Source organism: Schistocerca piceifrons, chromosome X (assembly GCF_021461385.2).
Source record: "Schistocerca piceifrons isolate TAMUIC-IGC-003096 chromosome X, iqSchPice1.1, whole genome shotgun sequence".
Taxonomy (NCBI): Eukaryota; Metazoa; Arthropoda; class Insecta; order Orthoptera; family Acrididae; genus Schistocerca; species Schistocerca piceifrons.
This window is the reverse complement of record NC_060149.1, coordinates 109,673,149-109,690,743: the sequence shown is the minus strand read 5'-3', so window position 1 is coordinate 109,690,743 and position 17,595 is coordinate 109,673,149. Positions and strand designations below refer to the sequence as shown.

The following is a 17,595-nucleotide window of genomic DNA, read 5'->3' as shown; positions in this document are numbered from 1 at the left end:
GACAACCCACTGATACATGTTCGAGCATTGGTTGTGGATGTGGTATAGTCCTAGAGCTGTATCAGGGCAAAGGCCTAAGGTACTGAAGAATTCTCACTCACTGAATGGAGCAGTATAGGGCTCCAGGTAGTGTGTAGTGAAAAATAAGTGCAACTGCTCAATCCACTGTTTAAAGCCATGAAAGGCAGATTGCTAGTTCTCAGATGCACATGCTAGAGCATTATGCAGAGCAAAATGTTCAGCTACGGTGACTAGGCCAGTGAAAACAGCATCATTCAAGGAAATACCAAGTGCACATGCAGAGGACTGGTATACATAGAGGCGCCTGACCTTCACCCAAACCTGCGAAGGACATGCATGTGGTCCAACGGTAGAAACATAACGTTGTCATCATTCTTGCTTCTGTCACTTTTTTAAGTGGCAGACCTGGACATGGAGCCATTTAAAGGCAATGATGTGCCCTCTATTGATGTATGCTGCTTATGGCATTGGAGAGCTCGTCTATGGTCTCTAATGGACTTGGCAACTTCTGAGGTCTACCCAGGTACTGTCTTCCCACAGGAGGATCCTGAAGAATAGGGAATTGCTAAGTCGGCTACTGACAGAATGGCTGCTGTTGAATTATGGAAAGTCTCGTCGCTGCTTCGATTTGGTGGGGAGCTCAGAATGACAACGGCCTGATGAAGGGCATACAGCTCCATGGTAAAAATGTAGCACTGGTCAAGAAACAGATACTGAAAAGGATCATCGCCAAGTACAAAGGCAAACCCGACATCACAGTAGTCTTGGAACTGTCGGTGTAGATGAAAACACTGTCTGCAAGCCACTTGCAAAGAGCGAGAAACTCGATGCAATGCACCAGACCAGAAGTAGTGTCCTTAGGGAGCAAATGGAGTCTGAAATGAACCCATACGTCGGCATGAAGCCAGAGCAGTGAAGAGCTTGCACTCATGGGGAACATGGCAGGGAGTGTACAGCACAGCTGTCTAAGCAGCAAACAAAAGTGAACTCCAGAAGGCAACAGAAGACAGGTGCAGCCCATACTTGCGGTCAATGGGATCTTCAAAAGAAAGGGAGCATAGGATGTGTGACCTGGCACAGAAGACAGATGGCTGCTGCAACAACTGAGAATGTCCCACCAGTAGAACAATGGTAAGTCAGCAACCTCAGCATAAAGACTCAACAGGACTAGTATAGAAGGCACCAGTGGCTAAACATATCATGCAATGGTGGACTGTGTTGAGACTACTTAAGACAGACGGACATGCGGATGAATATACGATACTTTCATAGTCCAGTTTTGAATGGACAAAGGACCAGTACAAACAGAGGAGGATGGTCCAATCTGCTCCCCACGAGGTGCTGCATAGGACACACAGAACATTGAGGCAGTGAGTACAAAGAGCTGCCAGGTAGGACATGGGAAGATCAACTAAGTTTCCTATCAAATGTGAGTCCCAAGAATTTAATCATGTCAATGAACAGAAAAAGGAATGGGTCAAGACATAAGGACAGGGGAAGAAACTCCTGGCACCACCAGAAGTTCATACAGACAGTCTGGTCAGCAGAAAAGTGGAAGCCGTTGTTCATGCTGTACACAAAGAGCATAAAGACATAGCTGAAGACGCTGCTCAAGTAGACAGGTTCATTGAGAGATGTAATAGTATCTGGCAGGAGACAATCCATAATAGGGCACATAAGATGATGCTGAGCACAGAACTGTGAAGCACCCAGTTCTCTTGAATAAGTGTCCAAAAGAGCCAAGCCTCCATGTAACTTAAAAACATTGTCTTAAAAATTCTTGGATAAAAAGGGGAAAAGGCGCAGGCAACCCCAGAAGCCATGCTCTTACATACTACAGAGAATACCCATCCTCCAGCAGGTGTCATACACCTTCTCCAAATCAAAAAATATGGCCACCGTTTTGCACTTCCACAAAAAATTGTTTATAATATGAGTTGACAAGGTGACGAGATCAATAGCAGAGTGGTGCCTACTGAATCTGTGCTGGCGTAAGCTGTTGCCAGTACACCAGTCAGCAAAGAGGTTGCAAGATCAATAACAGGCACTGAATCAAGTGTGCTTATCAGAAGACAGGCCAATGACAGACACAAAAGCAATGTACCGCCAGTATTTAGATAACCACCACGGATTGGAGGGCTCAGTCAGTCACAGTTCCAGGCAGTTGGTGTCACAGTCTCTAGCTCAGAGTGACCAGAGTAGTGTTTATAGAGAGACTTTTACGTGGACTATTACGGAAAAGCTTGTACAACAACTAGTTTAAAGATACTGGCCACCAAAAAACACCCTCTCCCTCAATTAGCCTCGTACAAGACTCGACAGTTTCATCAACGACAAAAGAATCCACACTGGGCGTTAGTGAGGAGATTCCGAGACTAGCCACCACAACAGCCAACCATTAATCATATGTTCCATCACTTTATAGATGCTACTGATGAGAGAAACTGTATGGTAGCTGGAAGGAAGGTGTTTGTCCTTACCAGGTTTAGGTACAGAAATGACAATGGTCTCACACCAGGGGCTGGAAAATGTGGCATCTATTTAAATGCAGTAATATGTACGGAGAAGAAAGTATAAACCTTCAGGAGAGAGGTGTTGCAACATCAGAATGTACATGACATCCATTCCTGGAGCGGATGAGCCAGATAAAAAGAGTGCATGTTTAAGCTCCCTGACAGTAAAAGCAGTATTGCAACAATCACAATTCTGGGAGGATAAGGATGATATCCTTGCCTCCACTGCCTGTTGCAGAGGGAGGAAGGTAGGATGGTAGTGGATGAAACTAAGTGCCTGCAAAATATCAGTCCAAGGTGTTTGAGATACCAAGAGGTCTACAATGACACTGTTCGCCATAGACCAGGAACTGTGGAATGAACTGTGGTTCATGAAAGCTAACAGATTACGCCAAACAGAAGATGGAGTAAAACAGAGCTTTGAAAAGAAAACCAACTAGTTTTTGCTATCCCTGAAAACACAGCAGCACTGCACACATAGCTATTTAAAATGGATACAGTTTGAAATAGTGGGACAACATTTAAAACCACAGGGAACTCTTATCAGCACACAGATTGCACTGCGGCATGTCTCAATCCACCAGGGAACAGGGGCGGGTCACTGCAAGGAAGAGGTGCGAGGTAAGGAAAATTCTGCAGCATTAAGGATAGCATGTGTAAGGAATTCTACATGGTCATCAATGCAGGGGAAATGGTGTTCATCGAAAGAGGCCAGTGAGGAGTAGAATGCCAGTAAGCTTTGTAAAGCTGTCAGTTGGTTGGATTCACAGATGGGATAGAGGTATGCAAACTAATGATACAGATAGAATGGTCGCTGAGTGTGTGTCATAGAGAATGGACCACTCGAGACAACAAACAAGCTGAGCAGTACAAATCGAAAGGTCCAAGTGGGAAAAGGAGTGTATGGAATCAAAGAAATGTGGGTGTACCCATGTTCAAACAGTTTAGATTGAGCTGGTTGAAGATACCTACTAAGAGAGAGCCTCTCAGACAGAGGAGTGGAGAGCCGTGAAGGGGATGGTGGGCACTGAAGTAGGCAAGCAGCAAGAGAGGAGGAAGTTGAGCAATACACTGAAATGTCTGCCTTGGTGACAGCAGAAGACAAGGGTGAGTAGACATTTCAAAGAGAGAAAGTCAAACCAGAAAGGGAAAGACTGAAAGCAACAGCTTGATGATGATGATGAGTGTTTTTTTTTGGGGGGGGGGGGGGGGGGGGGGGGGGGAGCGGGGGAAGGAGGGATTCAACTACGCAGTCATCAGCACCTGTACAAATTCCCAATTTTTACACAGTCCAATTTTTTTTTCACAGTCTAGTCTAGCCACTGTCACGAATGATGATGATGACACAAACACCCAGTCCTTGGGCAGAGAAAATCCCCACATCAACTGGGAATTGAACCCGGGACCCCATGATCCAGAAGCAGTAACGCTAGCCACCAGACCACAAGCTATGGACACAACAGCTTGAAGCTGGGTGTGCAAGAAAATGGTGAGACTATGAGCCAGAGTCCCCACCTCAGGTGGGAAAGTTAAAACGGACTGAGGTGAAGTGTGGGAGATGATAAGTCGTCCTAAGGGCATAATTTTGTTCCTGGGGGTAGAAAACAACAGTATGATCACAAGAAGAGCTGTAATTCAACCCTATTGGATCTGATGCCACAAATGTTCCACTGGAAAATAGCCACATCTGATGAGAGAGAGGAGATAGGAAAAACGAGGGGACAGTCACCTCAGTGGCTCTCAAGTGCCAGGAAGAAGAAAAGGAAGAGACTTCAAACGCCAAAGCAGAGGATGGGTAAGAACAGGATGGACGGGGGACAGGACGAACTCATACACAGTTTTACCAAGAAATGTGTTTTCCGAAGAAAGTATGACTCAGTCTTCAAGGGACAGGAAAAGAATAGCAGAAGGATACACATGCCGCACTGAAAGGGAAGCAGCACTGCAAGGCTGGGCCCCATGTAGCCAAGCATATACTCACCAAATAGTAGTAAGCCCCTCAGGGCAGGGGGTGGAGGGGGGGGGGGGAGTGGGGGGGTGGAGGAGGTTGAGGCAAGTGAGACACACACAAACGCACTGCACAAAATATTTTTTCAAATGTGGTACAACAAAAACACATGAAACTTTACAAAACAAAGATAAGTTACAGGATGAAGTGATAAATGGGAATAGGAAAATGAAAAGAAAGGGAAAGATGGGAAAGGAAATGGGAAAAGAAAGGGAAAGGAGATAGAAAATGAAGGAATTAACGAGACTGTGGGAATAGTTCATACGTGTATGGGCAAAAACTTATCTTTGTCTGGACCCACATTACAGAGTGAAGCTCTGAAGGTCACTGAAGAGCTTAGGAAACTGTATGGCTGAACAATTTCAAAGCTAGACACAACATTGTGTGGAATGAAGTGTGTGGGGAAGCTAAGAATGTGCAGGAAAATGTAACTGAATGGAAGACAATATTGCACAATCTAATTGCAAATTATGATCCAAAAGAGACATTCAGTGCCGGTTAAACAGGACCTTTTATGACACACTGCCTTAGTCTCTAGCAATTCAAAGTGAAAAGTACACTAGTGGAAAAATGCTCAACAAAAGATTCACAATACTGCTGTGTGGAAACATGTTAGGTGAAATGGAGAAGCCACTAGTGATTGAACAGGTGGCAAATCCTTGTTGTTTCAGAAACATGAACATCAGTAAGCTTCCAGTCACATGGCAAAGTGATAAAAAGGCGCGGATGGTGAGTGGTCTTAGATAAAAGCAGCTAGGCTCTTTAAATGCCAAAATAAAAAAAGGAAAATCACAAAGTCCTCCATTTCCTACATAATGCAACCTGCCACCCAACGTCAAGTTATCTAATGTGAAACTGGCTTCATTCCAGCCAGGTTCAACCAACCTCACACAACCAATGGCCAAGGGACTTACTTCCACATTTAAATCCTGTCATAGGCAGTTATTGATGTAGTCTCATTTTTAGGAAGTTGAAAATACACTTGCACATTCAGTTTCTGTTCTGGATGCAGTAAATTGAATTTGTTTGGCAGTATGAGAAACAAAGCCCGAAACTGCCACCAAGTGCTTCAACAAAGTAAGGTTTGGAGGTTATGAACAACATACTTCAGTACTCGTCAAAGCTCTCAAAAATGCAGCAGCAAATTGCTGAATCAATTCAAATGCAGAACATTTTATATAGTCAAGACGACTACATTCAAATTAATGACTATCAACTCACTCTAGTTTTACTTTGGCAACAGATATAAAAGAAATTCTTAACACAGAAGACGATGATGAGGAAATAGTGGTAGATGAAGAGGAACAAAATGAGCTCTTGAAAAATAAATATTCCTGAAGAAGCTACTGAATATATAAATGATGTTATTCAGCACACTCAGTCTCTCAAGCTGTTGGAACTATAGTATAGCCCAAAAAATTGTACAATTTTGAACAGGAAATTGAAACAGGTTTCCCTCCCTGATATGTGGCAAAAATTGAACTGCAAAGCACATGAATACCCAAATGATATTGCGTGTACAACAATAAAATTACAGTAAAACTACAGACACGCCATATTACGTATCAGTGCATGTAAACTTTTTACACTGTAGCACAGTGGTATAGAAGTAGTCAAGACAATCAAATTGATATATGACATTTGTGCTCTATCAAGTCAGGAAACTACCTCAAATTGGCGTACAAGAACCACCCAAGCTACAGTGCATGCACATTGTGCAAGATTTCCAATATTCACCCACTCTCTACATGCAAACTATTAGTCCTACAGAAAAAGGGACTAGGACCTTTTTTTGCAGGAAATGTAATGTAGTGAAATTTTGTACTGGGACACATTTTCACCAGACACCACAGTTTGAGTTATTCAATGAAAACATACGAAAGTGACCTTCAAACGAACCGCCGCCCTATATTCAACCACCATTCCTTCCTACCACTATAAAAGATTGTGTACATGAATTATTTCCCACCTTTGACCTCCTTTGGTCTTCACTCACCTTAATTACTATTTCATTAACATCATTAATTTGGACTTCCCCGTAAGGGTAACGAAACACTTTCAAATGTTATGGACAAATTAATTATATTTACAATTCGATTCAAACTTAACAAGGACAGTAGTTTCTTGGTAATAAGGCCAAACAAACAAAATTGTGAATTTTAACAGCATAAAATAATAAAGTTTTGAGGTAAAACTGACACAAATGTCACTTTTACAATTTGTAAGTGCACGACTACACCAGTGCCATAACACACCAATTAACATAGACCGAAAAACATTGAATACAGGAAACAATTCATGTAGTCACAAATTTTTGAACAACTGTAGGAGGGAGTGCTACAAACATATTACAAGTCCTGACTGGTCGATACACGTGCACGCTGTAGCTTAGGTGGTTTTTGCAAGCCAATTTGACAGGTTTCCAACCTGATAGATGGCATGTGTTCTATATCAAACTGTTCATCTATACTTCCTCTACATCACTACAGTTTATACCCTGTACACATAAATACATAAAAGCTCAAAGACCACCACCTGGTCCAACAAGACAAGCTGACAAAAATATTGAACAAAAGCTGTTGTGTAATTACCTCTATCAGCCCAGAAAGAACAATTGCAGTAATGAGACCATAGATTGCAACCGCTTCACAGAAAATGACTGATATCAAGTTCTTTGTTTTTATTCGGGGTGCTTTTACACCCCCACCAATAATACTGACTCCTGTTGTATGAATGCCTCTGTAAGGAAAAAGAAAAATAAAGCTGAATCACTGTATTACAATAAAAACCACAGTATCTAGAAAAATCTTGTGCACAACTATGACTAATATATATCAATATGAACAGTGCAGCACCTAGTAAAGACTCTACGAAGCATCATCAGAATGCCAAACTCATGTGGCCCAGTAAAGTGTCTTGTGCATAAGTTTAATTAACTTACTCACAATGACAGCAAAACTGTTTGCACACAGTAAAACACACAGTAAAACACACAGTTAAATATCTACACTACTTCACTAATAGTGAGTTGTGTTTCACAATTACAGCTATTTTATTGTCAAATTATACAAAAGTTGGACAAATATACTGAAACACAAGAAATGCATGCTTGAACATAAATGCATATGTTGGATTTGATCATGAACGGCATGTGTGCAATTCCCTCAATACATTGCAAGCGTCATTCGTGGTTGGAACCGTGTTCTGTGGAGTTGTGTGTGCATTACTGAGAGGTAAGTGACTTTGAATGTAGGGAAATTGTTGCTGCTCATATTGTGGGTGCTTCCATAACCAAGGTAGCCAAAGTGTGTGGCATTTCACAATACAACATATCAAAAATTTACCCCACATATAGGATAAGCAGAAAAATATCACCCATTGCATCTCAACATGACAAAAGTTTGTGTTGAGTGATGATAGACTCATTGAAGAGGATTATGACAAAAAATAAAATGACAGCCGCAAAAAATGCTGCAGAGCTGAATGTCATGCTCACAAATCCTGTCAGCATTTAAACAACATGGATAGAACTCCATAAGTAGCAAATTGCAGGGTGACCTGGAATTCCAAAACCACCCATCAGGGATGCAAATGCCCGTAACAGGAAAATGTCATGTCAAAGCCATAAATCTGAACTAGAGAACAATGGAAGAAAGTCATTTGGTTGTGCAAGTCTTTTTACACACTGTCTCCAACTCCTAGCCATGTTTACATCCCAAGAGTGAACAATGACGAGGGTTCAGTAATGATAAGGGCAGCTGTATTTTGGTATTCCTTGGACCCTATGGTCATTCTGTATGGTTGTTTTACTATCAGCATTGTGTGACCATTTTGGCTGACCAGGTCCTTCTCATGGTACAATGGTTCCCAATGATGATGCTGTGTTCCAAGATGACAGGGTCCGTGTTCACACAGCCCACATCACACAGGAGTGGTTTTGTGAGCAAGAATATGAACTGTTGCATTCTCCTGACCACTAAAGTCACCAGGTCTCAATATTATTGAGCCTTTGTGGTCTACTTTAGAGAGAAGGATGCATGGTCACTATCCACCTCTATCATTAGCTAAACTTTCCATTATTCAGCAGGAAGAATGGTGTAAAATACCCTCGAAAAACCATACAGGACATGTATTTATCCATTCCAAGACAGCTGGAAGCTGTTTTCAATGTAAATGGTTTTCCTACACCGAATTAGGCATGATAATGGGTTGTGACTGCAGTGTTTCCTCTGAAAATTCACATACACCAATTTATTATGCCTAACTATAAAGATGTCAACCCCAAAGAAAAATAGTTACAATTCACAAGTTGTATTGATGACATTATAATTCAGAAGACAAAGGCTCATGTCTGTGGAAATTTCAGGCAGAAGTTATATTGGCAGCAATGGAGAAATGTACAAAATTGAGAGAAACCAAGTCAACAATACATACCAACCAATACCACAAAATCCTACAGTTCCCCAGCATGCAAATTAACCACTATAATCAGAAATAGATCACACAAGACCTACACTAAAAAGCCAAAGAAACTCTTACACCTGCATAACATCATGTAGAGTCCCCACGATCATGCAGAAGTGCCACAACACAATGTGGCACCGACTCTACTAATGTCTGGAGTCCTGCAGGGCTGTCCATAAATCTGTAAGAGTATGGGGGGTGGAGATCTCTGAAAAGCACATTGGAAGGCATCAAAGATATGCTCAATAATCCAGAATGAGATTTCCACTCTGCAGGGAATAATGTTTGTGTCTGGGGAGTTTGGTGGCCATTGAAAGTGTTTAAACTCAGACGAGTTCCTGGAGCCACTCTGTAGCAGTACTGGATGTGGGGTCTCTCATTGTCCCACTGGAATTGCCCAAGTGCGTCAGAATGCACAATGGACATGAATGGATGCAGGTAATCAGGCAGAATGCTTATGTATGTGTCACCTGTCATAGTTGTATCTAGACATATCAGGAGTCAGTCCCATATCACTCCAATTGCACATGCCCCACATTACTGCAGAGCCTTCACCACCTTGAACAGTCCCCTGCTGACATGCAAGGTCCATGGATTCATGAGGTTGTCTCCATACCCGTACACATTCATCTGCTTGTTACAATTTGAAGAGATTCTCGTCTGACCAGGTAGCATGTTTCTAGTCATCAACAGTCCAATGTGGGTGTTGATGTGCCCTGGCAACACTTAAGGCCTTGGGTTGTACAGTCGTCAAGGATACACAGGTGGGCCTCCGTCTCAGAAAGCCCATATCACTGATGATTCGTTGAATGGTTCACACGTTGACAGTCTGATGGCTCAGCACTGCAATTTGCAGCAATCTGCAGAAGGGTTGCAGTTCTGTCACACTGAACGATTCTGTTCAGTCATCGTCAGTCCCGTTCTTGCAGGATATTTTTCCAGACGCAGCAGTGTTTGAGACTTGATGTTTTACTGGATTCCTGATATTCATGGTACACTCTTGAAATAGTTGTATGGGAAAAATCCCCACTTCATTGCTACCTCAAAGATGCTGTGTCCCATCACTCATCTGCCGACATTGAAGTTCACTTAAATCGTGGTAACCTGCCATTGTAGCAGCAGTGACCGATCTAATAACTGCACCAGACACTATGTTTTATAAAGGCATTGCCAATCGCAGTGCCATATTCTGTCTGTTTACATGTCTCTGTATTTGAATACACATGCTTATCATGCTTATACTAGTTTATTTGGCACTTCAGTATATAATATACTGAGTGGCCACTGTGCTGATAAAACCTGCAACTTTACAATGAAAGAAACAATAACAAGAGCTTTGGAAGAAAATAAGGGGAGTGGGGGGGGGGGGGGGAGATCCAAGTTGGATTACTTAGTAATTCCCAGAGCTTCCATGCAGCGAAAGTTCTTTCAGGTGCTTATGATGGTCTGTTAGAAGAGAGGGGCAGGATTAATGTATGATAAATAGTCCAGGAGGCATATGTGAAGTGAACATCATGGTGGTGGTGGTGAAAACAACAAAAATTCAGGGCACAGGGAAAAAGATATTGTTTGGGTTGACTATGCAGTAGTATACCATTTGTGGACACAGGTAGGTAGGTTAACAAGGGAAGATAGTCCTCATACCAAAGGTCTCAAAGATTTTCATCATATGAAGTTGTCTTTGTGGTTTAGTATACAGAACTGGTATACTGTACACTTACGGATGTATACTTTACAGTATTACACAAATTAACAATGTTAGGAACAATAAGTTTACATGTAGATAGAAAAATTAAGTAGAAAGTAATATTTGTTCTTGTATCGTTCAAAAGACAGAACAACAGTTCAGTTTCATAGTTGTTTCAGTTATTCACTGAGTAATGTCTACAACAGTGCTTTAATTTTATGAACTAAATCAAAATACTTTAAAACTTTTTTTGCATACACATACTATTTTATGGAAATTATAGTATATCACAAACAATAGCTCATGAATTTTCTGTGAAGAACGACTTTTTCATCATTATGTCAGAACCATTACTATGCCATAACTACTACACTGATATGAACTGCACTCTTTAACAATGAACTAATAAAGAATAAACAGTTACAAGTATTGTTATCCATTTACTTTTGATTATGGACAAAATAATTTCAGCTTTCTAAAAGAATGTTGGCATGTATATGTGCCATCTTTCTCCAAGAGTCTCATTCTAAATTGTTGAGATACTAGAATTTATAATCATTTGTAAGACAAGAGGTTCCACTCACAGTGCAGCTCCAACCACAGACAGAGAAACAGCCAATCCAACACCAACTGTTGCCCACATGTATGGGCTAGTCTCCGTTAGGAACCTGCAAAGGAAAGTTTTTCCAACCAAGGTGCACAAAGTAGCAGTTGTGCAACAAAAATCAACTGAAATATCCTAATGAAAACATTTAGCAGTGTTAACAACTGAAACTAGTCTGACCATGGAAGAGAGAGAAACCTTTACACATGTCGAATAGGAGGATAAATTAAAGTCTACATATACAGAAAAAATTCGACACATGCAATTTACTCTAATGTGAATGAAGTATCAGGCTCTCAGAGGGGTTAAAAAGGAACCAAACATTCACTGAATATATATGTGGAAAAGGATCACCTTTGAGAACTATTTCTCTCGCTTGTTCTTCTATGCTTGCTTGGTTCAAATGGCTCTGAGCACTATGGGACTTAACATCTATGGTCATCAGTCCCCTAGAACTTAGAACTACTTAAACCTAACTAACCTAAGGACATCACACAACACCCAGTCATCACGAGGCACAGAAAATCACTGACCCAGCTGGGAATCGAACCCGGGAACCCGGGCATGGGAAGCGAGAACACTACCGCACGACCACGAGTTGCGGACTGTTCTATGGGTCATGCGACTAGACTATTCGAAGCTTATTATTTTATACTTGAATGGTTAACAGCCAACACTAATGACAGTAGTAATGAGTATTTTGAGTGGTCAACAGCACAGTTATTGATGAAATCTTCTCGGGTTTCCATCCGGGTAGCTGTGTCAAAAATCCACGACATTTCGATGAGTGTCATTCGTATCTTTACTTTGCCAGAAGATAATGAGAATGACACTCATCAAAACATTGTGGATTTTCGATACAGCTACTTGTAGTCCGAGAAGATTTCATCAGCAGTATATACCATGAGAGCCTACATTCACATACGAAGCACAATTTCGTCCTTTTTCAGTATTCTCGAGCACATATGCAGGAAAAGTTCTCCAACGAACAGTCCCATTGTCGTGCCAGACACACACAATCCTGCCATTCCTTCAGCACAGTCATTAGTGCTCTAACTAAAACACCAGCACAAAAGGTGGCCTTAATATTTTAAAGCCAACTGTTCTAGAACAACAACTTATTTAAAATAGGGCTCATTCCCAGTGACACAAATTTTCATATATTTATTCACTCTCAAATAAACATAAGTAAAACTTTATAACTTTAAGAATATAATGATAGAAAAACACACACTCTCCAATTGATTAATATTTCGTTATAAAATGACAGGGAGATCTCCATAACTATGATTATCAAAAATCTGGGTAGGTACTCAGTAAACATTCTTACACCCAAAATTGGAAAGTACTTGTTCCCATTAACAATTTTACAAGTACTCCCAACATACATCATCATTCGTCTCAGTCTACATCAAATCATCCAACGTGCCTTAACATAATTAACGGAAGTTCTATGGATCCTGTTGTTGCAAACAAAATTTTACAAATAATTTTCCAAATTCCTAAGAAGTAATTTATGATTTCATGTTATGACCAATTACTACACTGAATGGAAATCTTACAACCCCATTAATAAAAGGAAGTGAAGTGTGTGTAGCAAGAACTGTAAGAAACAACTACACTTTCTCACACAAACCCTGTGTGAATGCTATATGAAAGGGAATCACATCTACAGCAAAAATACAATAATCACATAAAGAGAAAAATGTGACTGTATCACAGGTCTTGAAATTTTGAAAATATAAAATTTCAGTCAACATTATTCTTTCAACCACACCCTTTGAATTGCACCGACAGTTTCAACTGTAGTATGACAGAACTGGTTTAAGGCAAACAATGACAACTGCTTGTTATCACATTAACCATTTTATTCTGGTCATTGTTTCCATATACATTTACTAACGTACACCAGAGATCTTACCAATTCAGTTTAAAGTGTCACTCTTAGACCTTATTTCCTTTGACACTTGAGCAAAGGATCTTACTTTCAAAAGCCTAAAATCAATGTTATCCTTAAATTATTCCCATTGATACACTATGTTCCCAACATTTAGCAATCTCTATTCCTCTTTAAACTTTTAGATGGCAATTCGAGCGATTTCCGCAAATCAAGAACAAGAAAATGCTATGTACAAAGCAACCATTGAAAGGAAATCACTATCCAACACAGAAATCTCAGAAATGTTTATTTTAGAAACTCAAGAGGTACAGCCAAGAATCATTTTCATAATACTCTGAAAACTACAACTTCCCCATCATCTTCAGTGCATTCCTTTATTCACACTAAAAAGCACATACCGCAAGTGCAAAACCATTGTTGCTTTTATGAAAAGCAATGAAAAGCAAGTACATTTCTGCTGAAGGGACATGCTACCAATTGCACAATAGAACCACACGAAAATAGTTTTCTTAGTAAATTCCACTGCGATGCTTCATCTGAGAAAATCAGAGTACAGATTAGGTGCCCTTATTTTGTTCTTGGGTCAAACAAAAAGGTTCAGATATAAAAACTTTGGAAAAAAATTGTGTATGTCTAATTATAGTCCAATTACAACTATTTGCTAGGTGGTGTCTAAAACATGCTACTACAACATGGCCCTGACAGCTTTCTACTGCCTTTCACTTAGCACATGGTCAAATCCAGTGGCTGCTACAGATAAAATGTACTGCTGCTGTTGATGAAAGTTAAACAGATTGTGGCTTGCATGTGCCAGCTATTTTAACACTGCAAGTGAACTGATACTTTACTATTGCATATTAGCAACAGCAGGGAGTATACAACTACATGCCTAGTCTGCAAGCCACCACATGGTTCAGAGCAGGCGGGTAACGTGTACCACAACTAGTCATTCCCTTCCCTTTTCCATTTCCAAATGGCAGGAAGGTAAAAGTCTGGTGTGCATATGTGCGAACATATGAGCCCCAACTTCCCTCGTCTTGTGTTCACATCCCTTGCACGAAACATGTCCAAGAGGGGGGGGGGGGGGGGGGGGGAGTGTAGAATCTCTCTGCAGTCAACAGTAATTTTCTCAATAGCATTCCGTGAAAAGAATGTCATCCCTCTCCACCAGGATCCCCATTTGATTTCACAGAGCATTTCCGTAATACTCTTGTTATGTACAACATTTTCAGCTCTGACTGGAGAGCCTGAGTTTCAGTAAATGACATGTTAACTAAAAAGTAATTTTAATTACTCTACACACAGTACAGTATACGTACAGTCATTACACAACAATTTTCAGACACAGCTTAAACAGTAACATTTTAATAATGAGCTAAATTCACACACACTGAGGAGAAAAGATTTGTGTAAAGCAATAACAAGCAATTGAAAAAACTGCAACAGCTGTGATTCTGTTCATCACATACAGGCAGTCAAAATACAGATTTGGTTCTTTCCACATGGTACTTAAATTTTCATTAATATTTGTAGATCTACAACATCGTTAAATTATGCAGCACAGCAATTTAAGTTGTTGAAAGTTGAATCCACCAGATCAATGCATATTCCAACTTATGTAAATAACCTGTTCATCTATGGCTACAGTATGATGAGTAATTCTTATGCTCTTTTGCCCCTGTGCACCATATGACACCCATGCACTACAATCTTAACTTTTGTACCATCTGCTGTTTTTATAAATTTCATTAACCATCATTTATTTAAGTAGGGCATATTTTTACAGGAAGACTTATTTAAAAATTTACAGCACACCATTTGCTGCAGGATCCCTTTTTTCCAGTTACATGCTACAAGGAAACATTGATGCACTACCATGTACAGGTCAAGATAAGTCACCCAAGAACCAAGAATGTGTGTCATAAGAACAATTACAATGGCCCAAGATGCAAGGTCAGTATCAGTCATAATGTCATCTGTGTTCTTTATTGCAAATCTAGATTTCAACTGACAGTGCAGCTATCATCAGTGCATTATAAGTAGTCCTGTAGACTCAATGTAGTTATAACACACATTTCAATCCAACTTATGCATATACAAGCATTAGTCCAACTAATTCGTTATAATTACATCGAGTCTACTTGGATAATGGCTACACATAACACACTGACGACAGCTGCGCTGTAAGTTGAAATTTAGATTTTTAAGAACTCGCCAGGTGACATTACAACCAGCGCTGCCATATCAGTCATGGGGCACAATCATTCCAATGGAATCTAGCATGCTGAATTACAATGACCACAGCAAAACTAATGTTTTGTATGTATCACAGTTTCCTTCAGTGAAAGTGACACCTACACACATCAACTTAAGTTACATCTGAAGTGCTGCTTTTAAGTTTTATGAGACTTAACTGAATTTACAGAACATAATTTAATATTTCAACTTACCAGCCAAAACTAATCCTCTCTCCTTTCCCAGTAAGTACATAATACAGCACTGAAACAGAAAAAAATAATTACTGGAAAAAAAACCACAGTGACTGAACTCAAAATGTTATGAGTTGGCAATAAAATAATTAAATTTGTTAAGTGACCAGTACTAAACCTATAACAGCAATTCAAACTAATTATGAGACAAAAGAAACCTTGGGATTAGTGTAGCTTGGTTAGCTGCACATATAGTCTGTGTGTGTTCATGGACAGTGAATATAACTTTTAATGGTTACTTGTTATACGCACTAGTAAGAAAATAATTTGAAGCTTACGTAAGGCAAAGTCCTGGTTTTTAAATAGCACATTTCTGCTATGTATTTTCTGTTCTAATAAGGTCGCTTAATAGTTTACACCAGTAAACACTGTACAGGGACATGGATGCTGACATGAACGAAACTTATTGATATAAATATTCGCAGTCCACAAAGCTTATGTAATTTCCTCTAGGCCAGCATACGAACTTCTAGCAATGTCCATACATACAAATCACAAACGTCGAAGGCTCTCTCTTCATTACATTTTGTACCCCTACAAAGAGAGCTCCAACACCTACCAAAGTGACAACACAGTACGCATCTGTCGGGTGTACATTTTTTGTAACTTGTGTCCTACCGTACACGCATCAACGCCTGTTTCTTACTGAAAATAAATACCGTAGCTAAACATACACCGTGCACTACATACACATAAAATACAAAACGGCAGCAAAATATAATACCACTGTTAATACTTACCTATTATAGTCACCGCAGACGAAAGCGTCGCTAAAAAAGTATATCCCAGCCCGTACCTCATTTTCAGGAAAAAAAATAGCCACCTCCCCGTTGGAATTCTCACCTAACCAACACCCCTAACTTGTCAGCTGATCGATGAATATCATGTGACACGGGCAACAAAGAGTATCAAAACAAGATAAAGCAGTTCGTTCCAATGGCATAGTATATGAAACAAGAACCTTTGGCCCTTTCGATAAATCGAATTCTTAAATGTAGCAAAGTTGTAAAATACAGTGTTATTTAAAACGTTTGGAGAGCCTGTGACTAGTACCTACGTTAAGCCTAGCTTTGGCGGGATGTACGAATGTCAGTGATTTACGTGGCGTGCAACAGTAAGGTAGTCCTACTGTACTACCATAGCCTGTAAAGCGAGCTGTACTACTACACTGTATTGTCATTAAAAAACTATGTAAACAAACTGTAACAAAACAATAGTAGCTCATCAATCAGGCCTAAAGGAAAATTAGGTATAAACTGCATTTTCGGATTGCAGAAAAAAGCAATCAGATGCGTACAATGATAGGGTCCCAGAGAATCCTCTAAGAAACACTTCAGTCACCTCTATATGACACTCCCAAGTCTTTATACGCATAACTGCTTAATACACGGCAAAGAAAATATACAGAAATTTTCCCCGAGAATGAACGTACATATTCACAGTACCAGAAATAACGGCATGCTAGACATGTGGTATTCAAGGCTATCCACTGATACATAATAGCCACAAATACCTAAGTCTGAAGATGTATAATAAACTGTCACAATCAGTAAATATCCTCATTCTAAGTAAATTTAAGATAATATTAGAGGTATAGTTTTAAAATGTGACAAATTATTCAGTGGAAAAATACCTTCAAAGTAATCTGAAGGACACATATAATGAGGGAAAAACCCTGATTTCTAGTAAATAAAGGCCAGTTCACACTAGACGTTGTGTTACATCAGTTGCGTAACGTCAAAACATTCCGCAATGCATTTCAAATGGCGGGATCCATACTGGCTCTCACGTTACGTCACGTTACACCACGCCACCACCAAAGTTTCATGGGAAGAAAGTTTTGACGGCTGACGTCATCATCAGTTGTCAGTCACGTGAACCTGAATCTCCTCTATTTACCGTTAGTCAC

At 40.0% G+C, this 17,595-nt stretch overlaps 1 protein-coding gene across 1 annotated transcript in view; it reads right to left on the bottom strand.

The window, feature by feature from the left end:
• Positions 1–16,576, bottom strand: part of LOC124721515 (V-type proton ATPase 21 kDa proteolipid subunit c''-like) — a 45,545-nt gene extending 28,969 nt beyond the window's left edge. The window contains exons 1-4 of the mRNA XM_047246531.1: positions 16,427–16,576; positions 15,648–15,696; positions 11,278–11,361; positions 7,134–7,281 (exon numbers count right to left, since the gene is read on the bottom strand). Of these exons, the coding sequence (XP_047102487.1) occupies positions 7,134–7,281; positions 11,278–11,361; positions 15,648–15,696; positions 16,427–16,487 (342 nt within the window). The 5' untranslated portion in view covers positions 16,488–16,576. The remainder of the gene's footprint in view (positions 1–7,133; positions 7,282–11,277; positions 11,362–15,647; positions 15,697–16,426) is intronic.
• Between the last annotated feature and the right edge of the window lie 1,019 nt (positions 16,577–17,595).